The sequence below is a fragment of the Aspergillus clavatus genome, genomic scaffold (genome assembly GCF_000002715.2).
Source record: "Aspergillus clavatus NRRL 1 1099423829791 genomic scaffold, whole genome shotgun sequence".
In the NCBI taxonomy this organism is placed as follows: domain Eukaryota; kingdom Fungi; phylum Ascomycota; class Eurotiomycetes; order Eurotiales; family Aspergillaceae; genus Aspergillus; species Aspergillus clavatus.
This window is the reverse complement of record NW_001517108.1, coordinates 1,695,276-1,722,989: the sequence shown is the minus strand read 5'-3', so window position 1 is coordinate 1,722,989 and position 27,714 is coordinate 1,695,276. Positions and strand designations below refer to the sequence as shown.

The following is a 27,714-nucleotide window of genomic DNA, read 5'->3' as shown; positions in this document are numbered from 1 at the left end:
ATAGGAGGAGAGGAGATTGGGATTGGAAAAGGGACCTTGGCGACTGCTTGTCAATAGCTTCCAAGAAGACTACTAGTATCGATCTATCTTCTTCCATCTCGCAGGTGTTTTACGAAAGACAGAATTCTCACTTTTTGTTCTCCAGCTGGTTCTTCAGTTTTTCTCCAACAGTAGTAACAATAATATGGCGCTCTCAAAAGACAGTCGCCGCAGCTCAAATCCATATATACATCTGCCAGTAATGGAGGAGGAATCACCGACATCACAAGGCTCAATCATAGGTGATTCTATTTCCTGACCGCATCGTTATCTGGATAACACAATGTCAAAGGCGATGATGGATGCCATTCCCTCGCAGCGATGGTGATGAGAATCTCTCTCTCTCTTCTCTTCTCCCTGCCACTTTCTTTCTTCCTTCCCTTTCATCCTCTTTTCATCCAAGCCAACGGCAGAACATTTTCATCCTCAAGATCAATCATCTCCATCACAAACTAAGGAAAGCATTCGAGACATTCCATCCGATTTGTTGCATTAGATTATTGTATCCCTCATCGACTCGACGCTAGACATCCCCAGACTTTGGCTGGACTCGATCAACCCTATCCGGTCCCCACTGGAACCACAGCGATCGACTACATTTTTTTCTGCGCCCGGGACGGACTGACTAAACGAGATTTCCGCCTGGACGGACATCGGATTTTCCTTTCGATTCAATTCTTTTTCTCCCCTCACTTGGCGCTGTTCCTTTTCTTGTTTTTTTTTGTTCTTTTTATTTTTTTGTGCTGGTTTATTTTTATAACCAGGTTCTCCATCATCCATCCCATCATCGACTGGCTCGCGTTCTTCTCGACCATCCATCGTGTTACCTAGAGCTGCCACGAGACGTGCGCAGCTCACTGTCACGACGTCTTCCACAAAGCGCCGTAAAGTTGCAGAGCCTCGCAGACCAGGAGGAGCCCTTCAGGGTTTGTCGTTTGCCTCGCAGGCTGGAAGACGTCACAGTCAACCCCGTCCCGACTCGTCCTCCGTGCCACCAAACCCTCGTCCTCCATCCGCTTCCGGATCAAATCGAAGTCAAAGCCCTTCTGTATCCCCGTCGTCTCGCTATATTCCCGCCCATCTCCAAGAAGAAGCTCTTGGCACCGGATCTCCGGCCACCGCCCGCTCCCCTTCCCCGGACTCTGCTAGCAGTGTCGCCGACTACCCTTCGATCGCCTGCGCAGGTCTCACCTTGGCCAGTGACCCTATGACTGATATGTCTGGTTCTGACAAGGGAGATGGTAGCGTCCCGCCGGTAGGAGATGACGTGCGGTCATCCTCCCCCGGCGTCAAACGGACCGCCCCCGATGTCGACCATGATGTGGAGATGGATCTAGACACTACAGAGAAGCGCTCTGCCTCCCGCCCCCAACCTTCGACGGTCATGGATACGACTGGGGCGGAGGACAACGGAAAAAATGGCAATGCTAGCTCGGACAGCGTCTATCCAACCCTTTCCAGCATGTCGACCTATACCGCCCCCACCGCGACTCGAAACGATTCCCAGTCTCAGGCCGCTCGCGCGCCCCATGATCTTCCTCCCATCGACGACCAGGTCGCTCAAGTCACCTGCACCATGGCACAACCGCTGAAGGAGAAACAAAAGGGATATCTACTGTCCATGTCTTGGCTGAGCCGGGTGCTCGCTCGGAGCTCGACTCATGCGGACAAGGTGGACAAGTCAGCAGCTGAAGGAGAGATTGGTCCTGTCGATAACACCGATCTGGTTCTGGTGACCGATCCCGCGAGTACCGGCTTCAAGGACGAGGCAGGGGAGCCCTTTGTTCCCTTGCGTCCCGGGTTGCAGATTGGGGAGGACTTCGAGATCGTGCCCCAGGAAGGTTGGGACCTGATCATGCAGTGGTACGGCTTGGCGGCCCAGTCACCCGCCATCGTCCGCTACGCTCATAATACCGTCGATGAGGGCGATGCACAAAATATCCAATATGAGCTCAACCCCCCAATTTTCACCATCCTGAAGCTGCCAAGCCCATCTGCGGGAACCACACCGCAGACACTGAGGGAGAAGAACATGCCCCCGGCAAAAGTGCTGTCCAGCAGACACACCAATTTCCAGAAATGGCTGAAGCAAGTGAAAGGGCTGGCCAATATCGATATGTCGACAAAGGTCCGTGTCTGGAGAATTCTCGGTGGCCTGGGAAGCGCCACTGCATCGGCTGCCATTACCCCCGCTGCGTCACGAAGTGCCTCCCCAGCTCCGACAGTGTCCCTAGTCGCCAATGCTGGAAACAACCTTGTCCTCGATCTCAACACATTCCTCTCTTTGTCGGACGGTGCCCAACGGGAATTGCTCGAGATCGCCAAGGATCAGACGAACAATCCCAACTTCAATGGCCGATCCACCTTGGATCGAGTGGGTCTGTCCAGCAGCGATGTTGTCGTCCTTGAGGAGCGCGTTGGCTCGGAGTGGGCGTCAGAGCTGTCCAAGCAAACTCTCAACCGCTTGGGTGTCCCGGCTGGCAACATCAAAACTGCCGTTCCAGCAAAGCTTAAGAATAAGAGCCCTCCCACTAGTGGTCGATCGTCCCCAATTCCAGAGCCTGCCCGAGGCCGGCGAAAGGACGGGAAGCCTAGAGGGTGCACTGGATTGAGCAACCTCGGAAACACCTGCTACATGAACTCCGCTTTGCAATGTGTGCGTAGCGTAGAAGAACTAACCTACTACTTCTTGAGTGCGTACTTTCCCTCCCCTCTCCCGTGCGCTTCAGGCCGGTTTCCCCCCCGCTGACCATCTCCACCTTGCAGATGATGTGTACAAGAAAGATCTCAATCCTAGCAATCCTCTCGCCCATAATGGGGATGTAGCTAAGGCGTATGCAAACCTTCTTCGGATGATCTACGACGAAGCAGGTCAATCGTCATTTGCTCCCCGTCAGCTGAAACACACTATTGGCCGTTATGGTCCCGCGTTCTCGGGCTACGGGCAACAAGATTCTCAGGAATTTTTGCTCTTCCTTCTGGACGGTTTGCAAGAAGATCTGAACAGAATTCAGAAGAAGCCGTATATCGAGAAACCCGATTCTACTGACGAGATGGTACATAACAAGGACGCTCTTCGGGACTTTGCAACCAAGTGCTGGGAAATCTACAAGGCCCGCAATGACTCGGTCATTACTGATCTCTTTGCTGGCATGTACAAGTCAACCCTTATCTGCCCTACCTGTGAAAAAGTCAGCATAATCTTCGATCCGTTTAACAACCTCACACTCCAGCTTCCGATCGAGAATCTATGGAGCAAAGAGATCTTCTATTTCCCCCGCCATCGCAAACCGGTCATTATAGATGTGGAGATCGACAAGAACTCCAGCATCAAAGCTCTCAAAGAGCTAGTAGCTAAGAAGATGGGCTCCGACCCTCAGCGTCTAGTTATGGCCGAGATCTACAAGTTCAAATTCTACAAAATGTTCGACAACAACACGTCGATTGCCGAGTATTCGATTGGCGAAGGCGATGATATTGCCATTTTTGAGCTCGAGTCGGTTCCCACAAATTACAACCCCGATAAGACCCAGAAGAGCTTCTACAGCTATGGTCGCTCAGATTATGAGCAGATTCCGAGCTTTGACTCCCCGAAGGCTGATCGGATGCTTGTGCCAGTCTTCAACCGGGTGTGCCGGCCAAAGTCCAACAACAGCCGAAATATGCAGCGTTCACTCTTTGGGGCGCCATCCTATGTAGTCATCAACCGGGAAGATGCCCAAGACTACGACGCCATTTTGCGCAAAATCCTTGAAGAAGTCGCTACGATGACCACTCGAGATATCCTCCATGAGCAAACGATACTTGGGGTGGATGAGCAAGAGGCAAGTCAGGAGGATTCGGATACTGTAATCATGAATGATGAGGACGCGGAGTCTGCAGACTCGAAAATCAAGACATCGTCTGTTGATGGGGAGGATGGCATGGTGGATGTTTCTATGCGTGACGCTTCGGATGAGATGGACACAACTTCATCCCAGGATACGAAACGTGACGGGAATTCCATTAATCCCGATCTCCGGAGCCTTTTCGATGTGAAGATTATGAAATCAAGCACGGAGGTTGTTCCTCTCGGATGGTCTTCTGTCGATGAGGTCAAAGACTTTCCGTTGATGTCGTCCAGGATCAAGGCGCGACCTGCTGCTAAGCAGAAAAAGGTAAATACAGTCGATGATACGGGTGGAATGAAGCTAATGCAAGTACAGAAATCGCGACCGACATCTGTCATCAGCGATGTGGTCGAGCGCAAGACCAGTGACGACTCGGATCAGGAGGGAAGCGCCGGTAGTGCTTCCGACAGCGGTTCTGACATTTTTGCCAATATCAATCGCCCGAAGACACCTAAGCCTCAGTCCAATGAGCGCCCGCTCATCCGCCCTGGCGAAGGTATTGTGTTGGACTGGAATGAGCGAGCACATGATGCTCTGTTTGGTTGGGACAAGAAGAAACCTGACTCGGGTCTTGGACGTCCCACATGGACTGACATCGAACGTATCCCTGATCCGGAACTCGCTGAACGGCGTAAACTTCGCCAGACTCGGAAGAAGAGAGGTGTGACTTTGTACGAATGTCTGGATGAGTTTAACAAGGAGGAGATTTTGTCTGAGAACGATGCCTGGTATTGCCCACGTTGTAAGGAGCATCGCCGGGCAAGCAAGAAGTTCGAACTGTGGAAGACTCCTGACATCCTTGTCATGCATCTTAAACGCTTTAGCGCTAGCCGTGGGTTCCGGGACAAGCTGGACGTTCTGGTCGATTTCCCCGTGGAAGGCCTGGATATGAGCGGCCGAGTTGAAGCACCCGAAGAAGGAAAGAGTTTGATCTATGATCTCTTTGCGGTTGACAACCACTACGGTGGGCTAGGGGGCGGTCATTATACGGCCTATGCGAAGAACTTCATGAGTGGCGAGTGGAACGAGTATAATGGTAAGAAACTGGGAAGACGCTTGCTATTGACCAGACATCGTTTGCTAACGATGTGTAATAGATTCGTCCGTCTCGAGACCGATTGATCCGCAGAGCGTTGTGACCCCTGCGGCCTACCTCCTATTCTACCGTCGTCGTTCTGACCGCCCGCTGGGCGGCAAGGTCTTGGAGGAAATCACCGAGTCATCGACTCGGCCAGCTAGCGAAAACAACTCACCCGCTGGATCCCGTGGACAGTCGCCGTCGGGGGACGGGCGGCGTCTCGGCGGCTCCTCCCGCAATGGGTCGTCGAGCGCCTTAGCCGGAGTCGGAGCAGCTCACCAAGCGGGAGATGGTGGTTTGCGAACTGGAGTGCGGGCGAGGGTCAATGATGAGGACGACGAAGACGATGCGCCCCCGGACTATTCCAACAGCCCGGCCTCGGGCGAGAAGAGCCTCGGAAAATCAAACCGACTGGAAGGTATGAGCTTTGATGAAGACGAGTTCGGTGATGGAGCATTTGCCAACCCGCTCCCCTACTCGAGCCAGCCCACGTGGTCCTTCGACCGAGTCACGAATGCTCATGGCCTTTCACAGATGACCACAGTACCTCCGGGATCCATCTCTGACGATGAAGAGGATTTATTCGACGACGATGCCAGCAATAAGGCGGTTGGCGGAGGAGACCTCAGCGATTCCGACCTACGTCTAGGTGCATTGACCGGCAGCCCAATCAGCCGGGGAGTCTTTCCGAGCACGCCCATGGATGAGGAACCTCCTTTCCAGGACATCCCTCCGCCGCTAGACGGCGATGACGATGAAGAGTTGCCCGTAGTGGAGTTACGAGTAAACGACGAGGACCGAATTGTCTCGGACTAAGGTTGATGCCTTATTATGGAGGTTTATCAAGGCGCGCGATGAAGTGGACGATTAATAAATATCCTTTGTGTTCTTCTTTTCCTTCTCTTTTCATTTTTGTATCTCATATCCGGTGGGGATCGTTTTCCACCACTCATTCATCCCCCAACGAGGATGATGTTCATACTTAATGGCCTTGGATGTAGGTGTTGAGGGACCTGTGTCTGTCTGTTTCTGCTACGTGGATCAGGACGGCTGATGCATGCCGTCTATGCATTTACAGTGTGTCTATGAAGAGTCATGAAGGTGCATCTGGTGAGCACCATGTTCCAAAAGCATTGATATTATTGTGTGGGACGGTAGAGGACTTTAGACGACTCCTCCCGAGTTTCTTGCATCATACAGACGTTTCTCTTTTGTTTTTTTTTTTTTTTCGTTCCATGATTTTTCTGGTCAGAGCAGAACATGTCTACTTAATCATAAGAACATTTCTGTTTCTATTTCCATGTCCACCAGAGCAGAGCAGATAGCCGCACAGATGACCGATGAGCCCGTCACCTGCTCATCAGCCTCACAACTTGTCTCCTGAATAATATGAGAAGTTTGTCACGATCAGACATCGTTTCCTGAAATCTCATCGATTATGTTCAAGTACACATGACTCTGTAGATGATTGACCGATATCATCTGATGCTCTAGCCAGCATATCCATCTCTTCTATATAACCCCAGCATACCGCGCCTTCCCTCCCTCCAGCAACAAATCCACCATGTCCTTCCTCGCTTCCTTAAAACACAAAGCTTTCACCGCATGGACAATCCAGAATCCCTCATAGCCAGCAGCATCCTGCTCCTCATCTGCGCCCTCTTCGTCATCGTCTTACACCTCGCGAAAGACTCCCAAGTGCATCCGTGTCTCACATATCCTCCCCCTCTCATCCTATAGTCCAGTCAGTCCCCACAAAACAAAAAAAAAAAAAAAAAAAAAAAAAAAACCCCCCTCAGACCCGAAAACATCCAACCTGCAAACTACAAGAACCACCTTGCCTTGCTTTCATCTTCTGCTCCTTCACCATGTCCAACGAATCCACCCCGCATCCAACCTACCACCCCCAAACCACGGCGACGGCCGTGAACAGCGCCAACCACGGCGAGAACAAGTCCTGCGCTGCCGAGGAACGGCCCCCGCGCAGCCGGGCCCTGCTGCTGAGTGACAGCGAGATCAGCGTGCTGGATCTGGGGCCGAGTCTGGAGTTTGAGGTTGAGTGTGAACTTGAGGGTGTGGAGGCTCGGGTCGTGGGGATAGAGATGGAGAGGGAGAGGAAGAGGGAGGAATTTAGGAGATGAGGAGTGTAGGGTCTTGCCGACGCCCCTGTTGTCGCCGTTGAGGACTACGGGGAGGAATTCGAGGAAGGGGGGAGATGGGGTGGGGTGGAGGGGTAGGGGATGTGAAGGGAGTTTCTTTCTGCGTATGGTGTGTGTTGTGTTGGCTGTTTTCTAGACTTAGAGGGATTGGCTGGGCGACCAGGACCAGATGGAGGGTATGATCATGGGTTATGGAATGGGGAAGATGCAGTAGAGGATTGACGTCTGCGTGTATACAGGTTGCGCGGCTATAGAGATGTATTAATCATTAATGAACCCTGGTTGAACGGGCATGTCTATTCTGAATATGAAATCTAGTCTTTGGAATCCAGGTTATTTCGTGAAGATGTTCACTGAGGAACGGGCCAGCCGTCGACATATTCCAACGGATTGTACCCCAGTCGAGCCTCCTAAAGATGGTCAGCAAACTGGCTCTCGACATCGTCACGTCAGATGAAGTCTTACCCCAAACTCGTAGCTCATCGATTTGTTCACTGCAGTGGTCAGCATCGCGTCGTTGGACTCCGAAGTGGAAGCTTACAGTAGTGATAATATAGGATATCGCCGCTCTCCTCCGTCAATACCCCCTGTCCTCCTGGCGCATAGACGTCGCGATTGGAGGCATATACAATTTCGCCGCCGCCTTTTGCAAGGTCCCTGCCTTGCTTGTCGACGAACGGTCCCCGAGGGTTCTTTGACCGGCCAACTCGGATGCTGTACCTATTTTTGTGTTTACAGGTCAATGGACCAGATCCAACATACAGGCCATACCCTGGACTTACTCTCTTCCTGGCGGAGGTAGATTCTGCACATCAAACTTGCAGCACTTCCCATAGCTGAACCACAGATAATACCAAGGCTCATGGTAGGAGATGAAGCTCCCCTCAATGGGCCGGGCACCACCTGACGGCTCCCGGCAGAGCGGGTTGGGATTGTTGCTTGCCGGCAGCGGTGCTTTCTCCATATAAACGAGCTGCTGCGCCTCGATGTGCGTGTCGCCGCCCACGGAGATCAAATTCTTGCCTAGCGGGACCTGCCAGATGCCGGACCAGAAGCTGCCGAACATTAGATAACCCTGGCCATCCTGGGTCACAATGACACTGGGATCGATCGTATTGGAACCAGCAAACGGGTGCTTTTCCGACCCTTGACCCGTCCCGGACTGGACGAGGAGCCCATGATCCGTCCATGCGCCGGGGCCCGGCGACTTGGACGTGGCGACGCCGATGGCGCTGTCGCGGCACCCGGAGTTGCTGACGGCGTAGAAGCAGTAGTACGTATCTCCGTGATGAATCGTCTGCGGCGCCCACGGCGCTTTCCGGTCGCCCTTGGGGATGATGCTGTCAGCCGTGAGGACCGTCCCGGCGCGTTTCCAGGGCCCGTCTAGACTGGGAGCTTGGTGGATGAGGATGTGCTTTCCCACGCTGTAGGAATAGTATGTGCCGCCCACGCGGATAATGCTAGGATCATGGATTCTGAAGTCGGTGGCGTGCGCAGGAGGAAACCGCTCCTGAGGCTTTGGTGGAGGTTTAGGGTGCGGTTGCGGTTGCGGGGGTGGTTGCGGCTGAGGCTCCGGTGGAGACTTCAATGGAGGCTCCGGCTGAGGTTGAGGTTGAGGTTTGGGCTGAGCTTGTGGCTTTGGATGCCCCGGGATGTATATATACAAACCCAACCCGACGAGGATGAACAACGCCAACCCCAGAATTAACCTGAGGGCGCGACGGCGTGCCAGCGATGCTGGCCGCGACGGGGCGTGGCCTCCGAGCGGCGGCGCATACGAAGGGAGGGACCCCGGTAATGCATCGGTTCTGCTGGAACTCATACTGAAGGATTCTCTGTCCCTCTGAAGCTCAACATCTCGGCGCATTTGATGGATATGCCCTTTTAGAGGGAGATCTGGCGCATTACACGCGGGATCTGCGGCTGAAGAATGGGTAGATCTTGTCTTTATTGGCGACTGTGTCTCTAATGCTTTCGACTTGACGAAATACTCCGGATCGATTGTGCGGTTCTCAAAAGTAAGTCGACAGAGACAGATAGATAGATCGTGGCTGTGATAACGGAGAGAAGAGCAGTTCCGAAGTAATCCTAATCATGATTCATGTACATGCGGAATGTGTCTCGGAAAGTCAACCACCGAAGCATCCAAATTCCCCGTCTGAAGGTCAATCAATCAGTCGTAGTCTTTGTTCTGAGTCCTGGCTCCTTTCAAATCACTGTTTCCCTTTGTCAAGTAGAGAGATAGTGGCCATGATGGCTGAGACACGTTTAGGAAGCCAAAGTGCCGCCATCGTGATTTGTCTCCACCAAAACTAAATTAAGGGTGAGGACACGAAGATAGTAGACTATCAAGACAACGAGGAAGCGTCTTAGGATTCAAGAGGTCCCAGCTTTCTATATTCATTCCTTTCCAACATATCGTCGCAATTGATGCTTAAAGACCGGGTCATGAGATGATCCAGCGAAGACCTCGCAGCAACGGGAGTATATATATCTACAACGTCCGTGTGACACTACACGTCCTGGAACTACGAAGGAGCAAGCTATACAGAACCTGGTCAGCAAGTATTGTGCCTAAAACCTGGTGATTACAATGAACCATGCCAGTTCCAGTACTTCAATGTCTACTGTAATGCAAAGTGTACATCGAAAATCAAATAAGAGTGTGCGCAACCACCAACGCCCAACTCACCCTCTTGGAACTTCTTCAAATGGGAAGACAGTAACGGAATACAGTGTGTGCTTGGCAAGACTATCGAGCGACAATCTTGTCCACTTCATCCTTGGCCTCGGTCCATGTTTCCATGTTCTTTCGCGCCCAGTCCAAATGGCAGCGAGCGTATGCGACCTATGAAGCAACAATTAGCGGCTGTGATGGGCAAATCCAACGGATGCTCGACTAGAATGTTCTTACCATGTACCGCCGTAGATCAGCCTCCTTGTCCTTTTGGAACCGCTTGAGATCCTGGAGAACTCCAGCACTTGCGTCCTTGACATCTTTCTCAGACACCTCGAGTGCTTGCTCCAACTACACGGGAGACATTGTCAGCATGAGCTTTACTTCGATCCAATGATTCCTTAGACTAATGTACCTGTAGTAGACTCTCTTTGGTCTTCCCGATCTGATCCCGTCGCGTTCGTTCCGGATCGACGTCGACAAAGCCGTGCACCGCATGGCTGATGCGACCAAAAATTTTGTTCGCTACAAAGGTACCGCTTGATGACTTGCGGTGGGCTGGGGGAGACGATGGCCCCAGATCAGGCCGCCGGGGTGGCAAAGTGTGAGACGCCTGCGACGGTGATGCGATCGGCTCTCCATGGGTCGGCGGAAAATCAGAGTCAGCTGACGCCGCATCTTCGTGCCCATCACGATTGCTGGGAGCACTGGTAGCCGATGAGGCAGACAAGGAGCGTTGCGGTCTTGTGGCGGCCGAGCCAGGTGATGTCCGGTTGAGGTACTGCTCAATACGCTTGGCTTCGAGCTCGCTTCTTTCCAAGGAATCCAGCAGTGTCTTTTTCTTAGCCAACTCATCGCGCGTCATCTCTTCCTGTACGCGCTTGAGAACCCGGTAGCGCAACACACTGCGAACGATGCTGGCAAATTGTGCGCTCTCTCTCATGGGTTCCGCGAAGCTGGCGCTGAGAGATGACGATAACTCCTCGGTTGCAATGTACGAGGTATCTGCAGCTTGGCCCACTCTCTCAATAGCGGTAGCAACAGTCGGCGATTGTTCAGACAAGGAAAACCCGTTGTAACGAGCCCCCAGTTCCATCAGATCCGCGGAGAGCGTCGACAGATGCGACAGCGTACGACGATTCACCTTTTCAATATTCCCTTGCAAAAGCAACTCAAGTTCTCGAGTGGAAGCTTCGAAGTTGATGAAGTAGGGATCGAGGTCCTGTTCACTCAGTTTCTTTGTTTCTGGGGGGAAACGACCCAACACATCAGGACCAGGTATGGCGGCCGGCACATCCCCTCGGTCCATAGATGTGCCCGCATTCGCAGCTCCAGGTGAGGGTTTGAGCTTCGCAGAGGTAGACGGTACTGGTAGCCAGGCATGAGCAGCTGTGGGGTTCGCCGGATTGAGGGGAGGGGCCTTGAGGTTGTTTTTCGGCACAGATGATGCAGGGTGTGAATGGAGAACCTCACTCTATGGCAAAGTTCAAGTTAGCATATTGTCGCACTTAAAAGATCTAGTAGATTAAGCATACCCAGCTGACGTTTGGATCGAGGAATCTCCACCAGACTCCATCTTCTCGAACTTCCTTCATTCGACGACACCGGTTTAGAAATACCGCCAACATGCGCTTGCGCAGATCAATAATCGCCGTGTCTTCCTTAGCTTTGGTGGGTTTGGCAGCATAGTCGGCCATTGTGTGTTTCTCTGGAATTGGAGGGATGACAAGCGTGGGATGTAGGTTTACCAATGTCTGTCGCAGGGAAGCAAATTCTGAGTAGCGTCGACGGACCTCCAGATCCTGAAAACCATTAGATTCCGCCTGCAAATGGATTCCGAGCACTTGCAACATACTCCAGTCCGTATTGTGTATACTATGAAGCTTCCGCCGCCCTCATGGTTCTTTCCTGCATCTGTAATGAGGATCGGCATCTCCGGATTCTCGTAAAGTAGCTGTTCAATGCGACTGTCGTAGACGGTTTTCCGGGGGTAGCCTTGCCCGGTCTGCTGATCACTGTAGTCTTCATGATCGTCCTCATCACTCAGATCCTGTGGTCGGGATATGTAGTCGGGCGGGCCCTGGCTGGATGATCGGCTGGAGGGTGAGGGAGGGGTGTGTTCGTGATCGAAGAGAGCTTGGGATGAAGTATTAGTTGAGACCGGCTGTTTAAACGTTGGCTCATGAAAAATGCTTACGAGGGGAAATGGCTGCTGACTGCAATGATTCCGAGAGACGAGCCTCGTTATCAAATGCGCCGTATGGATTATTATCCTCGTCGTTCCACATGTTGGAGGCTGGGGAACCGGCAGGAACAACCAGATCAGGATACCACAACGAATGTACAGATCATGCAAGAGTACAATTAATCTTCAAAGGAGAAACAAGACCCGCAAACTACTTCCTCAGCAGTTTAGATGAAGCTGATGAATTGAACACCGACTTAGGAGATGCAGACAGCGTGTGGATAAGGTGAGATGAGATGCATCACCGCCTGGAGATCCGCGGGGGAAATTCCACCAACGTCACCGCCTCGGGAACGCTAGAACCACCATCCACGTCATCTGCCCCTGGCAATAGATCTGCTCAAAGAAAATCATAAATTGAAGTCGCTGTCCGTAGATAATATCTAATGAACTACCATACAGTTTCACCTTGACTTGGCTTTTCGGGTTCATTGGTATTGGTCGTTCCATTGCCAGTGTTCCATTCGTCTGATGATTGTCCCTGAGCCATACCATCAGTAGCTGTCCAACCACATTGAGCTTGTCCCTGTGCGCCATGAGTCTGTTCCTGGGTGTTTTGTGTCTGTGCCATGCCATCGCTGGTAGTCCATCCTTCTTGGGGCTGTGTCCATTCGTCTTGAGCTTGTCCCTGAGCTGTCGCCTGGGTTGTTGCTTGCACTTGTGCATCACTTCTTTCCCACTCTTCCAAGGCTACTTCTGCCGCTGGAGTCGATGGTCGAGGAGGAGAAGGCGGCGGCGCTGCTAATTGAGCACAAGGAGAGGGAAGGGGCGATGGAGGAGCAGCAGCAGGTGCCGGCGGCGGGGACGGCAGCTTGCGCTGCTGCTGCTGTCGCATCGCAGTGCTATCTAAGTCCCCCGTAGTACTCCTCGCAGCCTGAATCTTCCTTATCTGTTCACGAAAGGGCGAAGCTCGTCGGGAGCTCCTTCTCGTCCGATTCTGCACAGATGGCCTGGGAGCCGCGGATCGCGACCTTCCCCTTGCCCTGGCCGATTTTCTCTCTGATTCCTGCATTGCCGATAACATCTGTGATGCGATTGTCTGTGCCTGCATCCGTCGTGTTTCTTCCTGCCTCAAGCGTAGATTTCGCCGGACTTCTGTTCGCCATCGAAAGGTGAGGGCCACGCCGATGGCGGTCAACCCTAATGCCACAAGCAGGACGATAGCAATGGAGAGACCGCTCTTCATTCTTGCCTCTATGCTGGCTCGAAAATGTGATGAATGTCGTCTAGATGACTGGACTGTAGAAGAGACGACTCACTTCGTGTTCTTCCTGATCAGTATGACTGCAACTGACTGGAGAGAATGGTGACCTGTTAGTCAATGTAGATTAAAGCTTTGAGGTAGGGTAAACATGGCTATGTTTGCGAATGAAGAATGCAATGCGATATAGTTGTATTGTAACTCAGAAGTGAGGTTGGCATAATGTGGTTGAATCGAAGGTAAGCAAAGAGGGCGGATGACTTCTTGACGTTTTTTTTTTCATTACTGATTGACAGATGAGACATGATAGTAGTGGCTGCTACTTTGAATAAATTTCATATCGCAGGGATGATGAGCCTGATAAACACATTCATCATAAATATCATTTCTATCCTGACTTTTATCTAGACCGAAGAAACCCATTTCAAGAAGATTGCAATGCCTGCTGGATCCGCCGGCACCAGTCACTGTGAAGCAATCCAACTTGGCCTTGATCGAGGAAAGCTTCCAATTGCGTCTTGATACTGGCTCGTGTCTCGCCTAGATACTCAGCAGCGGCGAAGTTTTGTGACACCAACACACCAGCAAGACTGATAACGCGCACTCCAAGAGTGAACGTTTCAGGCTTCGAGGCCCAGCCCAGAAGACCATCTTTGCCTCTTTCTTCTGTAATAAACGCAGACATGTATGCTAACCCGGCATGCACCCATGTAGCGACGCCTTGAACGTTGACCGTATTGAACGAAGATCCTGTCATCTGCAGTAGCCTTGCAGACCAATCATCAATCTCGCGCACGTCATCGATGAAGAGATTCTGCTTTTCTTCCTCGAACAGGATTGTGCTTTCTTTCATCTGCTCCTGGAGCTGGTCTGCCACCACTCTAAATTCAGGCGTGTCGACTGAACCGCTAATCCTTGGTGCCTCTCCAGTCATATACCGCATAATCGTGGTGCAGAGGACTGAAGACTGGGGATAGTTCTCAACAAGGAATCGTGAGAACAACTCACTAGCATACAGAGGAGCCAGCGTGACGGACTTCGAAGGCGATACGGATGAGTAGGAGATTACCCAGGATGCGGTTGCGGCAGCAATTTCACGCAGCTCCTCGTCGTCGTCATTCAACATGTCGTACAATATCAAATAGATTTCGAGGAAGACCGGGTCTACCTGAGGTGGGCTGCCTACGGGACGCAGAATACGTCCAAAGGTCGCCACAGATGTCACGGCTGAATATCGTGTTGTATATTCCTGTCATCTAATTAGCATGGGACTTCTGAGAAAGATGACGACTACGGCCTTACCGTCTCCTCTTGCATTGCAAACCGCAGCCGCGTTGCCCATCTCTGGAGATCTCTCTCCAGTGGTTTCCAGTGGTTCAGGGAAGCCCTGACGGTCAGGAGACATCCCTGAAGACGGAGCTCCGCATCCGCCATATCCCGATTCCATGTTTCGCTCGTGTCGATTTGCGCGTGTAGGGCATCCCATGGAAGATTAATATCTTTGACATCACTGGAACGAGAATCGAGGACGACCCGCAAAATAGCCTCGAGAGAGGATATCGCGACGGATTTAACCTCCGCTGCATATTCCCCAAGAATCACCGAGGAATAGAAAGCGAGAAGACTATTTCTATAGCGTTCTTTGTCTCCCAAAACATTCTGCAACTGCTCGATCACCCAGCGACCGGCATTGGAATCAAGAGTGGAAACGGTCAGGAAGAAAGCCGCCGAATTTTCCAGTTGGCCGGAAACAAACATCCGAAGTATCGCAGTCCATGAAAGCACTCTTCGGAGAAGAGAAGTAGCACGAGTAGTGCTCAATGTTTTCCACGATGGATTGGACGAGTCGAATACGAAAGCAAGGATATCATGGAAGCCGAATGTATCGAATGCATTAGCAAGAAGTTGAACTGCGCTATCTAGGCTAATGTCAGTCATTTCTCCAAGTCCAGAAAGTTGGTTTCCTTACTTTCTGCACCTGACTCAATGCACTTCTCAACAGCATCATCGAGAATTTCTACCAAAGTGGTTGCGACAAACGGGGAGTGCGCAGAGGGAAACAAAGCTGCGAAGATGTCGTGAAGAGTGGAAGACACTTCGACGAGATGATCTGGAACCTTTTAGCACGGAAACCACATATTCGAGATGGTAAAGAACTTACTGTTCCAGAATGAAAGCGAAATGGAAGCGAATCTACGCAGTGCATACTTGGCACAGAGTGCCTTGCCGTGGAGAAAGTCCTGAGATGTGGACTCACGGTCGACATCTAGCAAAGTCCGAATCTCCTGAAGGATATCGGAGCGCTTGAGTAGAGATGCATATACTCGAGCTGCGTGTTCCCGAATACCCCAGACGGGGCTCTTGAATTGTTCTCGAACAAGAGTCTGGAGTAGGACATCGTCCTCATCGGATACCGACGGCACCTTTTCGGCAATCAGCTCAAGCGCCGGGAAGACCCGCTCGGTGACAATGTCGTTCTCGATAAGTTCGCTGTTCTGCTTCTTGCCCGCTGGGGCAAGAAGATTCGATAGTAACTGCAGGAGCCCTGGATACTTGTGGAACGAGATTCTGGCGCCTGGCTCCGATCCAGAGCTGCCGCCGAAACCAAAGCCAGTTCCGGTGAGCAAGCGACAGATGCGCGTCAAAAGCGCACGGAAAAGCATCAAACCCGAGTTACGGAGGGCCCAACTGTTTACATTAGCTCCTTCAATGCATAGTGTAATGATGGCGGGGTCTTACATGGGCGATCCAAGCCGCTCTGCTGACAGAGTAAGAGCTGGCATGATATACGGTTCGGTATAGGGTCCAAGCTTGGTGTTGGTAAAAATGTCTTTCAGGCAGTTCATGGCATGCACCTGGGGCAATTCGAACTTCTGCTTGCTAAGGTTCTGCTCTGCTGGAAGGTGGGAGACTTCATGGAGCTCGTCCATGACTTGTTGAAACAGTGGCCCTCCTGGCTTCGAGAGGAGGATACCTGTGGCCAACGCTGGAAGACCAGCCGAGCGCCTCGTGAGCTGGGATGCCGCCTCGAATATAATCTTCTTGGCTTCCTAAGTAGGTTTCGTTAGCTCCTGTAACATCTCAATGAGTCTGTATCCTTACCTGATACCAGCGATAAGGCAGAGAAGATATGGCAGGATCACTTGACTGGCCGCACCGTTGGCAGCAAGTGGCAAATGTTTGAGATACGGTCGAAAATGCTCCTCTATGGCGAAGCTCCGCAAGTTGAGTAAAGCTGGACATCCCGATTTTCTCGTAATCGGCAGCATTGAACCCAAGCTCACCCTTGGGGGCATATGTTGGATTGGCGAGGGTCGCATGTAACAGAAGGCTGACCCTGTCAGCGCAGAATAAGCCTATCATTCTGAAGACTTACCTTGATTCTCGAAGAGCGCGCCAAGAATAGGACAAGATATCCTTCGGCCCGATATTGAATTCCTCGGTCGGCTCATCGCTGTGGCCCTCGGGGGAGTCGATGCAAAGCACGGGCTTAACTCCTTCCCAGATCCTGTCACACACACATACCAATCTTGTGTGAAACTCCCTCCAGTGATCCTGGCTCGAAATCTGTTCATCAGCAATCAACTGATAGAAGTTCGGTGTGGACACGATATATCTGGGATCTATCAGCACTCATCCACAAGGCCATGTCCGAGATGAAATACCTCAGGGCAGATACATATCCGTGTAAAGGGGCGTCGCGCATAGATGGTGTGAATAAACCTTCAGAAATAGAGAGTTTTCCTTCGAGCTTCTTCAAGACCAGATCGACTACTCCCTTCTTAGTCCCCCACCATTGCGTGAATCCAACCTGGTTTGTCTGAGCTGCAGCGCAGAAAATGATGTGGTACAAGCGAGCAACCGTGTCTGCATGGTCGGCTCTGCTGGTATTGCTAGCCAATTGCTCAGCTCGTATCAATGCCTCGGTCAAGCGCAATGGCATTCCCGAAGATTCGTTTGTGGATTGCACAAGGCCACTTAGTAGAAAATCCCGTGGGAAGAAGTTCAAGATGGTGAGAGAAGTAGCTCGAACCTCCTCGAAAGGATCCAGAAGAAGGTCCACGAGCAGTCGGAGGAGACCTGGCTCAAAAATGTCCAAGTTGAACTTCCAACGAACCTTATCCCCTTCCATTTTAGCAGCTTTGTTGAAATTGATACGAGAATCAAGACCAGATTCTAAGAACAGAATCATCGTCTTGAGAGCCATGATATGGCGAGGATAAGAGGCGTTTGGGCGCATGTCCGCTTTGAGGAAGTCTACGTAAGCCTTCAGGCATGCTCGAGTCTCTGAATCGTTTCGGTCAGACTTTGCTTGTTGGTTAGTGGTCGAAGAGCTTTCATGATCTAGTCCTGCCTGATTGCTCATGATGCCACCCTTCAAACGAACAATCAGCTTACGGATCAAGCTCAGGGTCTCCCCTCTGGAATAAGAATCAGACTCGGCATGCATGGAGGGCAAGCCGCAGAGAATCGCCCTGATAGTAGCAGAGGAAAGTGGTCTCGTAGTAGCCGGTGCCGAGATTAATAACGAGAGTGCAGCGATTCTGATATTGAATTCTTTATGGAACAGGAACTGGCCGATAATGTCACTTGGTAGAGGTGGAATTTTAGACGAGGATTGTTGATTCGATTTTGAGTCAATATCTGCAACGAGTCAGTCAGGTTTCTTGATCCCCAAATCATATAAGGATGGCAGACACCTACAGTCTTCATGAACCCGGCCAATCTTCTTCCCCACCTGCAAAGAGGCAAAAAGAACTGTGAGCTCCTCCAAAGGAGCATTGGCCATATCACCAGCATAGACGCTCGGTAGTGGCAGTCTCTCCAGAAAAGCACTGAAGCCGCTGGGGTCGAGAGTGAAGAGAGGCTGGAGAATATAGTTTGACATGGGTTCTAGGATGTCTATATTTTGAAGTACCGTGTGGCGAACAGGTTCAACCCAGACGGAAAGCAAAGGATCGGTCTTGAGTTTCTGAAAAAAGGCTGCCATAGTGTCACCAGCACCAGAAGCTAGTTCGGGATTTTTAGCTTGGTTTAATAGTCCTAGAAGAAGGATTTGAACGGCTGTTCCTTTTGAATCATCACTCCGAGTACCATCGAGTGTCTCCCCCAAAAATGAGGTGATATCCATAGATAGAGCTCTGCAGGAGTCCTGTAAAAGAGGGGTCCATCTCTCTCCATTCTTTGCCAACCAGCTCTCAAGCATGGATATCAAGTCGTGAGGCAAGATGGCGCTCTTGCGCATGATAATCTCCAGCGAGACGAGGGAAGCTTTGAGCCGCGCACGCGGTTCACCCAAGATGATACTGGGAAGGATGGCATCGACCACGCTGGACTGGATCGATTTTCCGTTAGGATCTTGTTGAATCTTTGCCAGTATTTTCACCAAGGAGTTCAGAACTTGCTTCATCGGCTTGGGTTTGGCATCCTCAAACCGACTCATATAGACTTCAAAAGCGGAGAGCCACGTCTCTGGTGACTGAGCAAGCTGTCTTGTACCCTCGCATTTTGATACTGAAGCGGCATCGAGAAATGCACTCAGCGCATTGCATGAAGCCGTTGTATGAGCACTAGTAGTAGAGGCAGTCGAAAATGTTTTCAGTAAACTCTGCCACAATCGGCTCAAGTTCCTGCGCCACTGTCAGTATATGGAATTGCAGTACAATAGTAGATTCTTACTCAACGTCATTATATTCACGGATGAACTTGACCAATGGTCCTTTCGAGATTTTGCTCAGAGTTTCTTCCGATAGCAGTTGTATAGTCTGCGATATCTCCTCCATATCGATGGATTTTTGGTCACCCATGACGCCTGAGACTGCTGCAACCTGCATGTAACCTACAGATGCTGCATTCCGGTCATAGATATCTCCTGATAATAGTCAACTCAATCACCCAGACCCATGGAGCGCCCGTCCCCCGCGTTCGCCATTTCTTTTGCTTCTTGGTGGATTTTCGAGGCGGATCACCCAATCAGGCCTAGTGTCGGCCTGGGATTTTTCCCGATGCCGGCCCGGCGGAAACGAATGTGAGCAACGGACATCAGCAGCTTTGCTGAAGTTTTTGTTCTCCGGTCTTCCATATCCTCAACCAATCTATCAACGCTGCGACAAAGACCAGCTGTGCTGTCGGAAGTAGTAGTCCGCGCCTCCCTTCTTCCATTTTCCATTTTTCTTCATATCACTGTTTTAATTTAATCATTTCCCGACTCTAAAATGGCGATCTGGGACTCATTCAGTGGCCGCAAGCAGGCCCAAGGATCCGAGGTTTTCGACCCTTCGACTGCGCCGGATGCCACCTCCTTTCTCACCGAATCCCTCATCCCTGATCCTACTCAGCTTCACCCTCTGGCCGGCTTGAACCAAGAAACCCTCGACTATCTTACTCTCGAAGATACCTCTCTGGACGAACTACCAGGCTCGCGATCAGTATTGCCATCTCGTGGGTGGTCGGACGATTTGTGTTACGGAGCTGGAACTACCTACCTTGCTGGTTTGACGGTTGGAGGAGCATGGGGTCTCGTTGAAGGACTGCGACGCACACCCGCCACAGCGCCTCCGAAGATCCGGTTGAACACTGTTCTGAACTCGATCACCAGACGAGGACCCTTCCTCGGCAACTCGGCAGGTGTCGTGGCTATGGTATACAACGGCTTCAACTCCGGACTTGGATATGTACGGGGTAAGCATGATGCTACCAACAGCATCGTGGCCGGCGCTTTGAGTGGAATGCTCTTCAAGAGCACCCGAGGAATCAAACCCATGATGATCTCCGGCGGTATCGTGGCTGGTATCGCAGGAACCTGGACCGTAAGTGCAGACCTCATTTTTGCCTTGGGGTTTCAATATCGTGCCAACTGCTAACGACTCAAATAGGTCGTCCGACGCGCTGTCCTGTAGACGCGATCTATCTGTTGTTTGATTGTAATTTAGGCGCTTGAGCCGTTTCGACTTGAACACGAATCATCGCAAAACCGCGAAACCCATACACTCCATGCTTTATTTCAGCGAAACAGGCGGGTGCTGTTCCACGTTTTACTTCCTCCTCGTCTTTATCTTCGCAACTGTATTAGAACGGCTTTCTCGTTATCCCTTACAGAACTCTTCACTCCGGCGCTCAGAGTATCATCTTTTCGCATTATCCGTGGGTTGGGACCGGCATGATAATGGGTTTTCTTTTTTTACGGTTTTTATTTTGTACATATACTCGCCTCATACCTCTGCACAGGACTCCCCTAGAGTGCTGACCTGCTTGTTGGATGATATTGGAGCTCAAATGAAAGACTTAAAAAATGCATGCATGTGTTGAGCGCAGTGTTGATGCTGGCAAACTGTTGTCTTGTATGTTCTTTCGATTCCGAATTCACTCCGAATTCCCTAGCATCTAGTCCATTAACATATGCAAGGACCGGAGATTGAGACCAACAGGCTGCTAGAATACGCGAACAAGGCAGTAAGGCATCTTCAAGTCGAGGCTTGGATCGCAAAGAAATGAGGCGAACGCCCTGCAACTCTTTAGATTCGGGCGCTGAGATCATGCAGCTCTGATAAACTCTGGGCGGAGAATTCCTCAGATGCCTACGAGTTTCTTTTTTCCTTTTTTGAACGAGTCCAGATCATAGTTCCAGGGTGTTTCTTGAGCCTGGCAGCTGGCTGAATAAGTACCTTGGAATATGCATACTAGGTAGTAAGTAGATGGTATGCGCATGAATCCAATGAACTTGAAACCTAGTGCCGGAAAGCAGGCAGGAGAGATATCTGCACGGTATAGTTATAGCATGATGTAGTCTTTGATAGGACCATGGAGGTCTGTGCTCTGAGGTATCCATTGTACACAGTACGGTAAATATCGTCGGAGGCCTGCGTCGTTACTCGTTGGTGGGAAAAGCACCTCGCATCTAAGCAACAGGCAATCCTGGGGTGTCTACTAGGTATCTATTGTTTCCGTAATAATACCACATCTGTAGGTTTTATTCTGATTACATAGCGGGGATCCGGGTGACTTTCCTTCTTTGAAAACGTGCAGTCGGAATAGCCTCAGAATTACCGGTTTTGGAAGGATACCGGCGACCCTTTGTTGCAAGGACGTTGAGACTTGAGAGGCAAGGACAGGGTTCTAAGGGCTCGACTCTGCTCATTCTTTCACGTATATTGAAAATGATGTAAGGCGCGGGCCTCCGGTAGATTTCGGCTTCTAAGACTCGGCCCTGCGCCGTTCTCTACCTATCTACTATACTATTCTTAGAACATCCATGATGACTACTGCAAGACTACAGTCTTGGTCAAGTTGGTTGTTTGTTCCTCTTAACTGCCGGTTCTCTCCCGTCAGTACTAGGACTAAGTAAATAATGAGGATTAATTTAGCTCGTTTCTATTATTGATTTTGAAAGTTGAAGCATCTTGTTTTTAAACTTTAGCCTCAGGTTTTCTATTCCTTCCTTTTCTGGTGGTGTTTGGGCCCTTCGGGGCCTGCGTGACAGACTAATTTAGTCAATTTAGTCAGAAAGGGCAATTAGCCTTACCGAATGTGGGGTAGTTGCCCTTAATGAAGCCCACGCTAGTCTCGATCCAGAAGGGCCCATCAGCTGACCCCGCGTGGATTTTTCTGCGGCGTCATTTTTGAGGGAAGCAGACTTCGGAGTAGTCAGCGGTTTCTCTAGCACCTGCAGCTGCAGTTCTCTGTGACTTAAATGATAACTACTGGGACTGGGAGAGAGGTGCATGATTTCGTATTCCCCGTTTTTTAACCCTTTTATCTTACGCTCTGCAGTCCATCATCGTCATCGTCATTATCATCATCATAGGTCTTTTCCCAGCTATATGAACCCTGCATGTCGGGATTCAGGCTCAAAGGTTTCTTTGGATTCCTTATCTGCACTTGAAACTCCCCGTGGGCCTTAGACGCCCTTAGGGTCCTCTTTATCTGCTTCCGCCAAGTGCAACTTGGTCTGCTTAAAGCTTGATCCGAGGGGTCTTTCCGGGGTTATTTTCTCTTTGCGCTGCGCCCGATCTCATCCGCAGTTTGCCTTGTTGTTTGCTATCCCAAAATCATCCCGGTTCAACAACCTCGAACTACACAACAAAGAGAAAAAGCATACAAAGAGTAATCAGAGCAATCAAAGGAACTTTTGAAACCCCAAAACAAAGAAGTGAAAAGGAGCTTTTTTTTCATCTCGACTCGTTCGATGAGTGATTCGGATTCCAGCCAACTGACCGGCAGGTCACAATCTTTGACTCGACAGCCCCCGTTACACGAAGCCGATGCGATAACGGTTTCGATTGACAATGCGACGAGCGCAATGCCTTCAGTGACCCATGCCGATGGAAACCTCTACTCTCCGCCGGTATTTAAGGGCCACCATTCAGAAAATGCGACGTCCGATGCACCAGAATCACACCACCCTTTCTACGCGCCTAACCAACACTATTCAACTCTTCCGTCGCTTCATATCCGCACAGATATTGCAGTCACAGCTCCGATGGATGCGTCCAAGGATAACGATGTTTTCCTAAACCAGAACCTTTCTCCGGGCAGTATTCCGCAACGGACGCCGAGCTTGCGCGCGGTACTCGCCAATTTAACCCCAAAGGAAGGACTCTCTCCGGCATCTATATCCTCTCCTCAACTGGTGGCCATGGGCGATATCACTCCTCTGCCGTCGCCTATTGGAGGCATGAGCTGGAGATATCCCCGACGTGGCTCCCAGTCTCTATCTCGAACACCCTCCACAATGTCGAGGAACGGATCAAGCCTCAGCTTGCGACTTAGTGACTCTTCACAGATGCTGGGCCCGTTTGAGTCTCGTTCGCGCAACAAGCCATACCCGGGATTAGGACGGACCGATGAGAATCCCTCAGATACACCGAGTACAGGTCGGACTGAGACAGCACCTAGGCATACCCGCAATCGCAGTCTCAGCGAATATGTGCCTCCCGTTCGAGGAATACCCGTTCAGCCACGTCCAATTGTGGTATCAGGAGCGGGCGGACCGCAGCGAATTACAGCATCGCTGAGTACCGATTCCAAATCAAACAATCTGCACCGCGAGGAATACTTGGGCATTCAGAGAGGCATCGCGCTGCCAACCACCCGTCCTCCCACTCCGCCACGGAGCAGAGGCTCTGAAAGCGCCCAAGACGAGCCCGTAATTATCCACGCGCCGTCGGCTGATGCCTCGGATGAGATCTATGCCGTGCGCTCGATTCGGACCAACCAGTCGCGGAAGTATCGCAAGCTGCGTGACTTGGGTCAGGGCACCTTTAGTCAGGTTGCCCTAGCGGTGCGCGTGGAAAATTTCGAAAACAGTGAAGCTTACAACGGGTCTGTCATAGACGGCCCCGCACACACAACCCAGAAGTTGGTTGCCGTCAAGATCATCGAATACGGCCCAGCCGGCGGGGCTGATGAAGAGCGGCTGGAGGTCTCGCTCAAGCGAGAAGTAGAAATCCTCAAATCCGTCAACCATCCTTCTCTCGTGCAACTCAAAGCGTTTGGAAGCGACGAGAAGCGTGCGCTTCTGGTCCTGGATTACTGTCCTGGAGGGGACCTTTTCGACGTTGCTTCGTCTGCGGTGAAGCCTATGACCCCTCAACTTATTCGACGGATATTTGCAGAGCTTGTGGATGCTGTGCGTTATTTGCATGGAATGTACATCGTGCATCGGGACATTAAGCTGGAGAGTAAGTATTCTTTTTATTTCTCCTCTCTACGTTACTGTGCCTCAGGGACAAGCTAATTACTTTCATCCTTTCTAGACGTCCTTGTTACGCTGCCCATTGATGCTCTGCAGAAAGTCGGCGATTGGCGCACCTACGACCGAGCCATTGTCACATTGAGCGACCTCGGTCTCTCGAGGCGCATCCCCGAACCCCCCGAAAGCCCTATGCTTCAGACGCGCTGCGGAAGCGAAGACTACGCGGCACCGGAGATATTGATGGGACAGCCCTATGACGGACGATCAACCGATGCATGGGCGCTCGGAGTGCTTCTCTACGCTATGATGGAGAATCGGTTGCCCTTTGATGCTTTGCCTGGCGCTCGGGGCGATCCCGCGAAGCTCCGAGCCCGCACTCCTCATCGTATCGCGCGGTGCGAGTGGTCCTGGTACCGATATGCCGACAAGGATGGCGAATGGGATCCCGTGAAAGGCCAGGATCTGGAAGGGGCGCGCGAATGTGTTGAGGGTCTACTCAAGCGCCACACGAGACGGATGGGTCTGGACGAGATCGCATCTAGGGAGTGGGTCAAGGATGCGATCGACGTCCCCGGTGGACTGAAGCGCGGTGACAAGGAAGTCCCATAGAGCCGGTCTCTTTGTGGCATTGTATTTTCTGACTTCACTGGTTCTTTTGCTTTTTATATCCGCTTCTTCTCTCTTTTTCTTTTTCTTTTTTTTTTCTAGCGGTTCATACATGGCCATAGGGTGATGGGTTTGGAGGGACGAGGGGTCTGTATGTTTATGAGTATTCCTCTTTTCTTCCCTTTTTTTTCCGTTTTTTTTTTGTGTGTGTGTGTGTGGTCTCTATATTCTTGGATCAGTTCGCTCAGACCAGACTTGTTATACCCTGAAGACCCGCGGACTGATGGCTTAGATTTATCTCATGTCTCAACTTCTTTTGCATGCATTATGGGCTCATATCACGAAAGGATTACTCCAGTCATGGATCAATGATTACAGCTGGGTGATTGTGTGCCACTGTTCAAAAACCACTCAGCTATTCCTATGTAGTACGCCGTATTACTCCGTACTATGTGAAGCTATCCCCAAAGATCGATGATGACAATGCTCGACTGTGGATTGGCTGGGGCCCGGCATCGGGGTCGCACAGTCACACTCCCCCGGTTTCGCTGGTCGGGGAGAAGTGGCGGGACTCCGACTAACCCAGCAGCTCGCAGCTAGTGAACTACTACTACATACTTTTCTCCAGCTATCCCGCACTCTCTGAATTTCATCTTCTCTGAAACCTTTACAGCTAGCTGCCAGGAGGATCCAGGGACTTTTGAAAATCCCGTATGTAGCTTCGTTGCTCCTTTGCTCCTTTGCTCCTTCGCATTTCCCACTGACTGTGCTTTCTCCCCCAGATCTGCCATGCTTCTCTCTCAGACCCGGGGCCGTGTGCCCTCTGTTCTCCGGAGCTTCTCCCGGTGCGTGAAACATGCAATTGGTTCTTTCTGACTGAGATCTGTTTATGCTGATGGAATCATCTTTCCAGCCGCTCCCTCTCTACCACCATCCCCAGATACACCGCCGATAAGGATGACTCTGCTCTCAACAAGGTGTCCCGCAATGTCACACAGCCCATCTCGCAGGGTGCCTCCCAGGCCATGCTGTACGCCACGGGTCTTACCGAGGCGGACATGAACAAGGCTCAGGTCGGTATCTCGTCGGTCTGGTACAATGGCAACCCCTGCAACATGCATCTGCTCGATCTCAGCAACCGCGTTCGCGAAGGAGTCCAGAAGGCTGGTCTGGTTGGCTTCCAGTTCAACACGGTCGGTGTCAGTGATGCCATCAGCATGGGCACCAAGGGCATGCGCTTCTCCCTGCAGAGCCGTGACCTGATTGCCGACTCCATCGAGACCGTCATGGGTGGTCAGTGGTACGACGCCAACATCAGTATCCCCGGTTGCGACAAGAACATGCCCGGTGTGCTCATGGCCATGGGCCGTGTCAACCGCCCCAGTTTGATGGTGTATGGTGGTACCATCAAGCCCGGCTGCGCCAAAACCCAGAACAACGCCGACATCGACATTGTCTCGGCCTTCCAGGCGTACGGACAGTTCCTGACTGGCGAGATCACCGAGCCCCAGCGCTTCGACATCATCCGTAACGCCTGCCCCGGCGGTGGTGCTTGCGGTGGTATGTACACTGCCAACACCATGGCCACCGCCATCGAGGTCATGGGTATGACCCTGCCTGGCTCGTCGTCCAACCCCGCTGAGTCTAAGGCCAAGGACCTTGAGTGCTTGGCTGCTGGTGAGGCCATCAAGCGCCTGCTGAAGGAGGATATCCGTCCCTCAGACATCCTGACCCGCCAGGCCTTCGAGAACGCCATGATTGTGGTCAACATCACCGGTGGCTCCACCAACGCCGTACTTCACTTGATCGCCATTGCCGACTCCGTCGGCATCAAGCTGGACATCGAGGAGTTCCAGAAGGTCTCGGACCGCACCCCCTTCCTGGCGGACCTCAAGCCCTCCGGCAAGTACGTCATGGCCGATCTGTACGACATCGGCGGAACTCCTGCTCTGCTCAAGTTCCTGCTCAAGGAGGGCGTCATCGACGGCTCCGGCATGACCGTCACCGGTGAGACCCTGGCCAAGAACTTGGAGAAGGTGCCCGGCTTCCCCGAGGACCAGAAGATCATCCGTCCTTTTTCGAACCCCATCAAGAAGACTGGCCACATTCAGATCCTGCGCGGCTCCCTGGCCCCCGGCGGCAGTGTTGGCAAGATCACCGGTAAGGAGGGTACCCGCTTCGTTGGCAAGGCCCGCGTCTTCGACCACGAGGACGACTTCATTGCCGCTCTCGAGCGCAACGAAATCAAGAAGGAGGACAAGACCGTTGTCGTCATCCGCTACACCGGCCCTAAGGGTGGGCCCGGCATGCCTGGTACGTTCCTCTCGTCCCGTCTCCTCTCCTCTCTTATCCCATTCCATCTCTCATATACCCGCGACTAACCCACCAACCCCATTAGAAATGCTCAAGCCCTCCTCCGCCCTGATGGGCGCCGGCCTCGGCTCCTCCTGCGCACTCATCACCGACGGTCGTTTCTCCGGCGGCTCCCACGGCTTCCTGATTGGCCACATCGTCCCCGAGGCCGCCGTCGGCGGCCCCATCGGCCTCGTCCAGGACGGCGACATCATCACCATCGACGCCGAGAAGCGCATCCTCGACCTCGACGTCCCCGAGCCCGAGCTCGCCCAGCGCAGAAAGGATTGGGAGGCCGCCAAGGCCGCCGGCAAGTTGCCCCAGACCGGTCTCACCATGAGAGGTACCCTGGGCAAATATGCCAGGTGTGTATTTCCCTTCACCCCCTTGCCCCCTTTTCCCCGGTTCTTCTTCTTCTTCTTTTTTTTTTTTTTTTTATGCAAAATGGATTCTAATCTGCCACTGTAGAACCGTCAAGGATGCCAGCCACGGCTGCATTACTGATTATATAGAATAAGCTCCCAGCCCTGTGGGCTGTGGGGTTTGAGCTTTTTTTTTTTTTTCTTTCCCTTTCTATTTTCTGTTTGTTTTGGATACATGACCCGCATTGGAGCGGGCATGAGTGGAAAAAAGTGGATTGTTTCCCCTGTGTAACTAGGCGTTTGAATTCAGATACCTTTTTCTTTCTTTACAGCTTTTGCGATGACTTTTGGTGGTAATATATACGGATTGCCGGAGTGTCTTGACTCGGAGCTGCGCTAACTAACTACCAAT

General features: G+C 51.7%; 10 protein-coding genes across 10 annotated transcripts, besides 5 other annotated features; 5 read left to right on the top strand and 5 right to left on the bottom strand.

Moving 5' to 3' along the window:
* Positions 1-1,246: 1,246 nt before the first annotated feature.
* On the top strand, positions 1,247-5,823 carry ACLA_073480 (putative ubiquitin-specific protease UBP12; the record flags this gene model as incomplete). Its single annotated transcript, XM_001275738.1, has 3 exons — positions 1,247-2,732; positions 2,806-4,965; positions 5,027-5,823. 3 exons carry the CDS (start codon positions 1,247-1,249, stop codon positions 5,821-5,823), a joined length of 4,443 nt encoding a protein of 1,480 aa, XP_001275739.1.
* A 940-nt stretch (positions 5,824-6,763) lies between these two features.
* Positions 6,764-6,796: a microsatellite.
* Positions 6,765-6,796: a microsatellite.
* A 79-nt stretch (positions 6,797-6,875) lies between these two features.
* ACLA_073470 (uncharacterized protein) lies at positions 6,876-7,148 on the top strand (the record flags this gene model as incomplete). Its single annotated transcript, XM_001275737.1, has 1 exon — positions 6,876-7,148. One exon carries the CDS (start codon positions 6,876-6,878, stop codon positions 7,146-7,148), a length of 273 nt encoding a protein of 90 aa, XP_001275738.1.
* Positions 7,107-7,133: a microsatellite.
* Positions 7,149-7,516: 368 nt separating the features above from the next.
* ACLA_073460 (arabinan endo-1,5-alpha-L-arabinosidase) lies at positions 7,517-8,988 on the bottom strand (the record flags this gene model as incomplete). Its single annotated transcript, XM_001275736.1, has 4 exons — positions 7,517-7,576; positions 7,632-7,660; positions 7,708-7,886; positions 7,949-8,988. 4 exons carry the CDS (start codon positions 8,986-8,988, stop codon positions 7,517-7,519), a joined length of 1,308 nt encoding a protein of 435 aa, XP_001275737.1.
* Positions 8,989-9,918: 930 nt separating this feature from the next.
* ACLA_073450 (PX and BAR domain-containing protein) lies at positions 9,919-12,131 on the bottom strand (the record flags this gene model as incomplete). Its single annotated transcript, XM_001275735.1, has 6 exons — positions 9,919-10,014; positions 10,081-10,194; positions 10,259-11,317; positions 11,379-11,645; positions 11,699-11,979; positions 12,041-12,131. The coding sequence occupies 6 exons, from the start codon at positions 12,129-12,131 to the stop codon at positions 9,919-9,921; spliced, it is 1,908 nt and encodes a 635-aa protein (XP_001275736.1).
* Positions 12,132-12,981: 850 nt separating this feature from the next.
* Positions 12,982-13,194, bottom strand: ACLA_073440 (uncharacterized protein; the record flags this gene model as incomplete). The annotated part of the gene is made up of 1 exon (XM_001275734.1): positions 12,982-13,194. One exon carries the CDS (start codon positions 13,192-13,194, stop codon positions 12,982-12,984), a length of 213 nt encoding a protein of 70 aa, XP_001275735.1.
* Positions 13,195-13,713: 519 nt separating this feature from the next.
* On the bottom strand, positions 13,714-19,096 carry ACLA_073430 (THADA/TRM732 family protein; the record flags this gene model as incomplete). The annotated part of the gene is made up of 10 exons (XM_001275733.1): positions 13,714-14,538; positions 14,592-15,208; positions 15,259-15,399; positions 15,451-15,977; positions 16,029-16,339; positions 16,392-16,626; positions 16,666-16,905; positions 16,955-17,933; positions 17,994-18,919; positions 18,969-19,096. 10 exons carry the CDS (start codon positions 19,094-19,096, stop codon positions 13,714-13,716), a joined length of 4,929 nt encoding a protein of 1,642 aa, XP_001275734.1.
* A 408-nt stretch (positions 19,097-19,504) lies between these two features.
* ACLA_073420 (protein transporter TIM23) lies at positions 19,505-20,188 on the top strand (the record flags this gene model as incomplete). Its single annotated transcript, XM_001275732.1, has 2 exons — positions 19,505-20,098; positions 20,165-20,188. 2 exons carry the CDS (start codon positions 19,505-19,507, stop codon positions 20,186-20,188), a joined length of 618 nt encoding a protein of 205 aa, XP_001275733.1.
* A 1,528-nt stretch (positions 20,189-21,716) lies between these two features.
* ACLA_073410 (uncharacterized protein) lies at positions 21,717-22,078 on the bottom strand (the record flags this gene model as incomplete). The annotated part of the gene is made up of 3 exons (XM_001275731.1): positions 21,717-21,757; positions 21,811-21,893; positions 22,050-22,078. 3 exons carry the CDS (start codon positions 22,076-22,078, stop codon positions 21,717-21,719), a joined length of 153 nt encoding a protein of 50 aa, XP_001275732.1.
* Positions 22,061-22,090: a microsatellite.
* Positions 22,091-22,587: 497 nt separating this feature from the next.
* Positions 22,588-24,591, top strand: ACLA_073400 (putative protein kinase; the record flags this gene model as incomplete). The annotated part of the gene is made up of 2 exons (XM_001275730.1): positions 22,588-23,968; positions 24,044-24,591. The coding sequence occupies 2 exons, from the start codon at positions 22,588-22,590 to the stop codon at positions 24,589-24,591; spliced, it is 1,929 nt and encodes a 642-aa protein (XP_001275731.1).
* Positions 24,592-25,313: 722 nt separating this feature from the next.
* Positions 25,314-25,337: a microsatellite.
* A 40-nt stretch (positions 25,338-25,377) lies between these two features.
* ilv3 (dihydroxy-acid dehydratase ILV3) lies at positions 25,378-27,457 on the top strand (the record flags this gene model as incomplete). The annotated part of the gene is made up of 4 exons (XM_001275729.1): positions 25,378-25,433; positions 25,502-26,901; positions 26,987-27,305; positions 27,409-27,457. 4 exons carry the CDS (start codon positions 25,378-25,380, stop codon positions 27,455-27,457), a joined length of 1,824 nt encoding a protein of 607 aa, XP_001275730.1.
* Positions 27,458-27,714: the final 257 nt, after the last annotated feature.